Here is a 9,971-nt window from a genome sequence, read left to right on the forward strand (position 1 = left end):
CCTGAACGGACGCACGGGCCTGGCCATGATGATAGCTAACAACTCATGCATCTAACAGCCGGACCAGAGCTTACCGGATCACCCGGCTCAACCTGTCATGCTCCAGCCTCTTGCGCGTCTTGCCGCTTCACGCAGCACCATGGCTTCACGCTGCTTCGGCATCTCGCCATACTCGCTGCATCGCACGGCAGCGCGGCATCTCGCCTCCTCCGCACATCTTCGCTGAAACATGGCAGGACTTGCTACTCCCTAGACTATCTAAGTTACATGCATGACTGAAAACAAATATGCACATACAAATATCAAGATTAGTGCTAACATTCACCTCCTAATCTTGATATCACATCTTCCATGCGGATCACCCGCCGACTCTTGACGACGCCATCGCAGCGCCGCAGCCGCTTGTCGTGGATGACGCCATCGCAGCGCCGATAACCATCGCGCACCATCTCCTCGTGGACGACTCCTTCGCGACATCGAGCACCACGCCATCAACATCTTGCGGCATCGCACCGCAACATTTGTTGGCTTCGCACAATGGCGGAGCTAGCGTATAGCCGTTGGGTTCAGTTGAACCCAACGATCTTTTTGCTGCACGTACGTGTATATGGGTACGAGTTTGTTATGAACCCAATAGAAACTCACGCCTGAACCCATCGAACTTGGAACGCACCAGCCTGCATTTCGGCCCCTTAAAAATTTATCAGATGAATGCCCAACCAAAAGCCCATAAATGGTTGTAAAAAAACAAACAAAAAAGCCCACAAATGGTTGTAAAAAACAAAACAAAAAAGCCCACAACTAAATGCGCTAATGTGTAGTACTCTGCAGGCCACAAAAGCGAGCCTCTGGTCTCCCCTGTCCCCTGTTTGCAGTCTGCACCCACATCACGAGATCTCTCCTGTGCCCCCTCGGAAAAAAAACGAGATCTCTCCTGTGATGTTCGCTCATCATCCGGCCGCCAAAGGAAAGGTCGGCAGCGACAATTGCAGTATATATTTGAAGGTAATCAAATCACATCCACATCTCTTCCCTTGTGCATCTCCTATTTAGCCTAGTAGCCTAATTCAACGCCTTTGCCCTAGTTTTCTAATTGATTTTCCCCTAAACTTTGATCAATCTAGACTATGGCGACATTTCTCAAAGAGAATCCATCACCAGATGAAGCTGGAGCTGGGATGAAGCAATTTTAATCCAGACGATAAAGATGAAAGGCGGTGCCCGATCCACCCCGTTTCGTAGTTATGACTAGGTTTGAGTTTAAACTAGTCCCTACTCTTATGGGCGTATGCGGGACGCCGCCCTGCATCCCTACAGACAAGGAAACTACTAGGTCGAATATGAGCCAAATATGGTACCCAATGAGCAATGTGTTACCTATACGGGCACCCACCTTACCTATGAACACCTCACATGTGGTCTCAAAAAAATCATTAGCCTTAAGCTAATCCTGTTTGTCTAACCTAATTTTTTTCCTTGGGGAGGAAAAACCTTGATGGGGATGGGAATTTTTTTGTCCCCACAAGCCGGGATGTCCATGGAAAAGGGGTCATTAGGACACAGTTGTGGGCAAGCAATCCCACCTAGGTAATCGCATTGCTGTCATAAAACGAGTGAACCCAATGGCTAAATTTTCTAGCTCCGCCCCTGGCTTCGCACCAACTCCTCATGATGACGATGGCATCGCACCATCGCCGTCGGCATCGCACTAACCAGAGTGACGGCATTGCGCCGCCGTACATCTTCTGAGCGGTATCGCACCGCATCTTCTCCTAGCGGCATCACACCGCAACCGGCCACCAGCGGCATCTCGCCGCCGACGGCCTCCACCTCACGCCGACGTCCTCTACCTCACATGGAGTCCGCCGCGTCACCGCCGCCGCCGGATCGACGAGGCTCTGATGCCAATTGTTGGCGCCGCCTCCTCGCAGCGCCACTTCTTCTTCTACCTCTTACTGCCTCTCACAGCTCTCTCTCCCTTTCTATGGTTGTTTCTCTCAGAAACACACACATTGAAGAAACTCCAAACACACACACGCACACACCCATGTAGCAAGGAAGAGAACCAGCTAGCTTTGTCGGGAGGCTCTCCTCCTTGGTTACACAAATGCTACATTGTTTCTCAGCCCTCTCGCCATTTTCATTACTGAAAGCAAAGTTTATATTCACAAGAGATTGGCCTTCACGCACAACCCGGCAAGGCCACTAAGGGCATGTACAATGGTTGATAAGATCGTCTTATTTTAAGTTTTGCATGTAAATTAAAGATGACAAAAAAACATGTCTACAATAAGTCATCTCTTAGTCTTATCTTCAATAATTAGTTGTTCCTAGAAACATGGTGAGACAAATTGTGCTAAGAGATCATCTCTTGTCTTCTCTTAAATAAGATAAAACAAGTCTTCTCTTTTGATTTCTCTCTCCTTCACCTCATTATTTATCCTACGTAACACTCTTAAGATAGAACCATTGTACATGCCCTAAGTCACATACGGATTAACCAGCCACTAACTAATCCATGCACTACACACGTACTAGCTACATGCATCACGTCCGCCACTCATGCAGCATCTCCTCAACGGACGCACGAGCCTGGCCATGATGATATCTAACAACTCATGCATCTAACAGCCGGACCAGAGCTTACCGGATCACCCGGCTCAACCTGTCACGCTCCAGCCTCTTTGCGTGTCTTGCCGCTTCACGCAACACCACGGCTTCACGCCGCTTCGGCATCTCGCCATACTCACCGCATCGCATGGCAGCGCGGCATCTCACCTCCTCCGCACACCTTCGCTGAAACATGGCAGGAATCGCTACTCCCTAGACTTCTAAGTTACATGCATGACTGAAAACAAATATGCAGATACAAATATCAAGATTAGTGCTAACAGTGGGTGTCGTCGAGGACAAGGGGCACAGAGCGCCAGAGCGGGCGCCAGCGCGAGGCGAGCGCCGCGGTGCCGGCGGCATCGGCGGCAGGGAGGCGGGAGATGATTTCGCGGAGGAGCTGGTCGGGGAGGAGGTTGATGTGGTCGGCGCCGTCGGGGACCCAGGCCGCGCCGGCGAGCGAGAGCGGGCGGCGGTGGAGACGGGCGGGTCGGGCAGGGATTCGTAGACGTGCTGCGTCATGGTGTAGATGGTGAGCCCGAGCACCCCGGGGTGGAAGCCGCGGCTGTGCTGGAAGTGTTGGCAAAATTATGCATCTCCGGGATGCCATTAGCAGGAACTGATTGCATCTAGATCACCTAAAAGCATGAACAGAGAAGGGTTTAGGGGATCATTACATGTCACGGCAGTGGACATGATTGCCTGCTTGGTGCAGGCTTGATGCAGGGGTGATGTAGTCGAAGTAGAGGTTCTCCTCGACGTCCTGATTCCTTCAGGGCGCCACCGGCACTGCCCAGGGACAGCGGCGGCGGCTGGCTTAGGTCTTCCCGTCGCTGCAGCACTCCCCCTGATCGGATGGGGTGAGAGAATATCGGGAGGAGAGTAAACCTTACGTGAATTGTGATCTCGCAGGTGGCCAGCTCTCTCACGTATCCTTTTAATATGGCGCTGGCGACAGGGGACCCAAAACTTGAGTTGGTTTTTGGGCGCCCCCGATCAGGGCGCGTTAGTTCTGATCCAGGCTCACGTACGTTGGTACGTGGACCCCTTCACTTATCGTTATCCCTTCATCCTTTTTTTCGGTTAGACTAATAGATCTAACTGGCTGTTTAAGCCGTCAGATCAAAACCAACATTCTCCCCCTTGATCGTTAGGCTTAACTTCATTCGCCCATTCTACATAGGAATGATTTACCAAAGTGAGGTGTTACAACAGCTCGAAACGCCATAGAACCTCAACACTTATAGCACACCCGCCTATTTCCAAATGGAAAACATTTTGCTAATTGGGGAGTGGTTTATTTTAATGGTCCTCTTATTCCAGAATCATAAGGCTTCCAGTAGTCCCATGCCGGCAACATGCTCACGAAAAATACTGGGTGGTAAGCCTTTTGTTAGCGGATCCGCAAGCATATGCTTCGTTCTTATGTGTTTAACATCAACTGTTTGATCCTGGATTCTATCTTTCACAACACGATACTTTATGTCAATGTGTCTGGCAGCATTACTTGACCTGTTGTTACTCGTATAGAAAACTGCTGGTTCATTATCGCAGTACAATAAAATTGGTTTAGATATGCTGTCAACCACTTTAAGTCCGGGAATAAAATTCTTTAGCCATACAGCCTGCCCGGTGGCCTCATAACATGCTACAAATTCTGCTTGCATCATAGATCCAGCAGTTAACGTTTGTTTGGAGCTTTTCCACGATATGGCTCCCCCCACGAGTGTGAAGATATAACCTGACGTGGATCTCTTACTATCCACACACCCGGCAAAATCAGAGTCTGAATAACCAACAATTTCTAGGTTATCAGTTCTTTTATATGTAAGCATGAAATCCTTAGTTCCTTGCATATAACGCAAGACTTTCTTTGCGGTTCCAGTGGTCTGGTCTTGGATTTGATTGGTATCTGCCAAGCATCCCGGTTACAAAACATAAATCTGGGTGTGTACACACTTGAGCATACATGATGCTTCCGACAGCTGAAGCATAAGGAACCGACTTCATCTGATCAGTTTCATATTGGTTCCTCGGACATTGAAATGTCCCAAACTTATCGCCCTTAACTATAGGAGCAGGTGAGGGTGAGCACTTATGCATATTGAATTTTTTCAGTACTCTCTCAAAGTATGCCTTTTGAGATAGTCCTAACGTTCCTCTGGACCTATCTCGATGAATCTCGATGCCGAGGACATACGAGGCTTCACCAAGATCTTTCATATCAAAACTGGATGACAGAAAATTCTTGGTCTCATGCAGCATATCCTTATCGCTACATGCCAACAATATGTCATCAACGTATAGGACTAAAAATGTGAACCTACTGCCTTTAAACTTAACGTATATGCAGTTGTCCACAACATTTTCGGTGAAACCAAAAGTTTTGATAATTTTATCAAACTTGAGGTACCACTCTCTTGAAGCTTGCTTCAAGCCATAAATTGATTTCTTTAGACGACATGCTAAATGTTCCTTCCTTCCACAACAAAGCCTTCTGGCTGAGCCATGTAAACGTTTCTTTTAAGTCACCATTTAGAAATGCCGTTTTAACATCCATTTGGTGTAGTTCTAGGTCGTAATGAGCTACTAATGCCATTATGATTCTGAAAGAATCCTTGGTTGACACAGGAGAGAAGGTTTGCTTATAATCAATGCCTTCTCTCTGTGTATACCCTTTTGCCACTAGCCTTGCCTTGAACCGTTCGACATTCCCTTTGGAATCATACTTGGTTTTGTAGACCCACTTGCAGCCTACTTTCTTAGCTCCATCGGGAACTTCTACTAAGTCCCATACGTCGTTTGAGCCCATAGATTTCAACTCGTCTTCCATGGCAACCAACCATTTGGACGAATTTTCGCTTTTAATGGCTTCCTTATATGAGGTTGGATCCTCCACCTTTCCCATATCATTCATGTCCTCCATCAAAAAAGTGATATAATCATCTGATATGGCTTTCTTCCTCTCACGCCGTGGTCTACCCATGGGCGGAGGTGGTGGTGGAACATCATCATTTTCATTATTTTCTCGGAGATCCTCATTTGTGTTTGGATTCTCATTATTAGTTTCTGGATCACCATTCGACTGAGAGACTGAACCGTGAGATTCAGGATCATCAGATGTCACATTTCTTCGTATTGGAAAAACAATCTCTTGGATAGTCGGGGATGGTACACAAACCCGCTTCTCCTCAAGATCGATCTCCCTTAAATTTGTGACCTCATTATCCTCAAAAAATACCGCTTGTCTAGTCTCCACAAACTTGGTGGTGTGACTTGGACAATAAAAACGATATCCCTTTCCCCTATGAGGGTATCCAACGAAGAAACAACTAACTGTTTTTGGATCCAATTTCTTAAGTTGTGGATTGAAAACTTTAGCTTCAGCAGGGCAACCCCACACCCGTAAGTAATTCAAGCTCGGTTTCTTTCCCGCCCACATCTCGTAAGGTGTGTTCGGTGCTGACTTAGTTGGAGCAAGATTTAGTATGTGTGCAGCTGTCTTTAATGCCTCTATCCAAAGGCTTACTGGTAAACTCGAGTGACTAAGCATGCTTCGCACCATATCCATAAGGGTGCGGTTGCGACGCTCGGCCACACCATTTTGTTGTGGTTCACCAGGCATTGAGTACTGAGCAATGATTCCATTTTCAGATAAGAACTTGGCAAAAGGTCCAGGAATCTGCCCATAAGGAGCATGCCTACCATAATACTCTCCCCCGCGATCAGACCGTACAACTTTGATTTTTGCGTTCAGTTGATTTTCAACCTCCGCTTTATAGACTTTGAATTTCTCCAAAGCTTCCGATCGGTCACGTATGGGATAAATATACCCATAGCGGGAAAAGTCGTCTGTGAATGTAATGAATGAATCAAAACCATCTACAGACTTAACATTAAGGGGTCCACATATGTCGGTGTGAATTAATTCTAAAACCCCTGTGGCTCTTACTGCTCCTTTCTTAATTGTTTTTGCAAATTTTCCTTTAATGCAGTCGACACATTTGTCTGCATCTGAGAAGTCTAATGGGAGGAGTATTTCATTTTTAACTAAGCGTTCCATTCTCCCCCTCGAAATGTGGCCCAAACGACAATGCCACAATTTCGAAGAATTACTAACTCCTTTCCATTTCTTCTCAACATTAATTTCATCACTCACATGCATAACTGAATCATTATTAAGAGATAACATGTATAGTTGGCCTCGTCTAACACCGATGCCTACATTCTTATTACATTTGATCAAAGCAAATTGTTTCTTGCCAAAATGGCACTCATACATATCATCATCTAAACGAGAAACTGAAATCAAATTCCTACTTAAGGTAGGCACATAAATAACATTATTCAATCTAAGAGTGTGGCCAGTGTGTAGCTCCAACGTGAGAGATCCCACAGCTTCAACATCGGCCTCAACTCCGTTCGCAACCTTAAGCTTTCTTGTTCCTCCTCTTATGGTTTGGATCGTATCGAATCCCTGCATAGAGTTAGCAACGTGAGTGGTTGCCCCTGAATCAATCCACCATGACTTTATTGAAAAATCAACATAAAGAGATTCATCTACAAAAGTAATTTCATCAATACCTCTTTTGTTCATCCATTTTAGAAAGCCTGGGCAGTCCCTTTGATAGTGTCCCTCCTCTTTGCAGAAGTTACAAGCATTTTCTCCAGCAGTGGAGCTGCTAGGAGCAGAAGAAGAACCACCGGCTTCTTTACCCTTGAATGCCTTAGGGTTGAATGGCTTAGTGCCTTCTTTCTTGACTTGCCTTTTCTGAGGCTTAGGGAAACCTTGTCCGTCATGCTTTCTCTTGTTAGAGCCAACATGAAAGACATGGTCTTTCTTCTGCCTCATGATCCTTTCTTCCTCCTGGACGATCCTTGCGGTCATCTCAGAGAGTGGCCATTTTTCCTTTAGAGAGTTATAGTTGACCTTAAATTGTTCAAACTCTTCAGGAAGAGACTCAAGAATAATTATGACAAGAAGGGCTTCACTTAAAGAACACTCCAAAGCCTTAAGCTTGGTGAAAGCATTTACCACCCTCAATATGTGCTGCCTAACATTTCCGTCAATAGTGTATTTCTGAAGAAGTTTAGCAAAAAGCTCATGAGCATACACTTTGTCGGAGCCTTTAAATTGCTCCTCCATTTCAGTGAGGAAATCTTTAGCAGTATCTTTCTTAGGGAGTGCTTCAGAAATGTCCGGCGATATTGTCGCTTTCATGATGAGAAGCGCAATATGGTTGGACTTATTCCACTTTTCCATCTTAACATCATACTCCTTCTTGAGTTCTGCATACCCTGTGACACCTGCCACAGGTGCCACAGGTTTTTCTTCCCTCAAGGCATAGTCAAATTCATTACAACCCAAACATAATTCGACTTGGGACTTCCAACGAGGGAAGTTACTCCCCGTAAGTGGTTCGATCGTGTCGGACCGGAATGGAGCGGAAGCTGAAATCATCATAAAAGTTCATAAGTAAACTTGCATGATTATAAATTTACGTTGGTAAATAAACAAACATGCCAAGTATTTAATTTCAACTCCATGTCAAAACACTGTTGGGCAGAAAAAACATGGAATTAAAATATCATAGGGGATGACTCATAATAATAAAACAACGTTGGTCCGAATTAAAATTAGAGTCATTTCATTCTCAATTTAAACATCAACATAAAAAAAATATTATCATTATTTGATGTCTAAAAAAGGTTCATCATCCAAAAACACATAATAAATCATGAATAAAATATCTCGTTGGTTCAATTTTACCCAGAATAATAATCTGTTCATTATATTTTTATGCATTTTCTGTTTTAAACGGTGCAAAAACATAATAACTATTAACTTTAACGCACCGGAAAAACAGAAAATGGCGACACTGATTTTGGCCCAAGAACCCCACGGCTGTCCGAAATGCAGCTCAGTCCAGTAGCGTTTTTTTTTGCTGGACTGAAACAACCTGGGCTGAAGCCCGCGGCCGGATATGGCCCGTTAAACCCCCGACGGCCCGGCTGGGAGCCGCGCGTCGCTTACAGCCATTCGATTGAATCGGACGGTCCGTATCGCTCCCGATCGGAACAAAACAGCCGCCCGATCCAGAACCCTAGCTCAGTTCCCCCGACCCTCCCGCATCTCAAGCTCGCGAAGAGAGCGGCGGCACTACGGCGGCTCGAGGCGCACCGGCCATGGCGGCGCGGCGGCTGCGCTCGCCGGAGGAGCGTGCAGCAGGATGAATCCCGCACGCTCCCCCGTCGAACGTTGCCCCGGCGTCCGTGCAGATGGTACATCAAGGACGGAGGAGGGACGCCGGCCACCGCGGCATGAGGAGCAACGGCGACTTGCTCGGCGTCGGCCAAGACAAGGGCGCGTCCATTCGGACGGAGGCGGCGGCGGCTCAACTGCGTTCCGCGCGTCGTCCCGAGGACGGCGGCATCGCGGCGTCTTCGCCCTCACGCAACGGTGGGTGCTGCGCGGGCCCCGAAGAGAACAGGTGAGTACGCGGCACATTAGGTGAGGATTTCATCTCATTCTCCCCAAAAATCGTATTCATCAGAGCTTAATTGGTGAAAAAAACATGCCTAATTGAAAAATTAGGGCTCTACCGAAATTGGGGATTTTTTCTAGGGTTCTTGATGTGGGGATTCTACTGTTTGTATAGTGTTCAGACCTCTGCCTTCTAATGTGCTTAGCAAAAAAAAGAAACCAGTACTTAAACATGATTTATTCTTATCCGTGACAGAACCATGAGCATTAAGGGTATCACATAATTATTTGCAGATGGCAATTGGCATGAACAGCAAACAGTAGCATGAGCATCAGGCTAAAACTTTAAATCTTGATCATAAAAAACCCTAATCCTGACTTGATCTAAACTTGATGTTGATCTACAGATCAATAATATAGGGACCTAATGCAATCAGAATTGGCGACTGATACCATTGTTGGATTAATTATGCATCTCCGGGATGCCATTAGCAGGAACTGATTGCATCTAGATCACCTAAAAGCATGAACAGAGAAGGGTTTAGGGGATCATTACATGTCACAGCAGTGGACATGATTGCCTGCTTGGTGCAGGCTTGATGCAGGGGTGATGTAGTCGAAGTAGAGGTTCTCCTCGACGTCCTGGTTCCTTCAGGGCGCCACCGGCACTGCCCAGGGACGGCGGCGGCGGCTGGCTTAGGTCTTCCCGTCGCTGCAGCACTCCCCCTGATCGGATGGGGTGAGAGAATATCGGGAGGAGAGTAAACCTTACGTGAATTGTGATCTCGCAGGTGGCCAGCTCTCTCCTGTATCCTTTTATATGGCGCTGGCGACAGGTGATGGGGTTATGTACCTAGGGTAGGGTCATGGACCTGAT

General features: G+C 46.6%; 1 protein-coding gene across 1 annotated transcript; it reads right to left on the reverse strand.

The window, feature by feature from the left end:
* Positions 1-6,837: 6,837 nt before the first annotated feature.
* On the reverse strand, positions 6,838-8,093 carry LOC123184466 (uncharacterized). Its single transcript, XM_044596570.1, has 2 exons — positions 7,195-8,093; positions 6,838-7,087 (listed from the first exon to the last, which is right to left on the reverse strand). Exons 1-2 carry the CDS (start codon positions 8,072-8,074, stop codon positions 7,041-7,043), a joined length of 927 nt encoding a protein of 308 aa, XP_044452505.1. The 5' UTR covers positions 8,075-8,093; the 3' UTR covers positions 6,838-7,040.
* Between the last annotated feature and the right edge of the window lie 1,878 nt (positions 8,094-9,971).

Source organism: Triticum aestivum, chromosome 2A (assembly GCF_018294505.1).
Source record: "Triticum aestivum cultivar Chinese Spring chromosome 2A, IWGSC CS RefSeq v2.1, whole genome shotgun sequence".
Classification (NCBI taxonomy): domain Eukaryota; kingdom Viridiplantae; phylum Streptophyta; class Magnoliopsida; order Poales; family Poaceae; genus Triticum; species Triticum aestivum.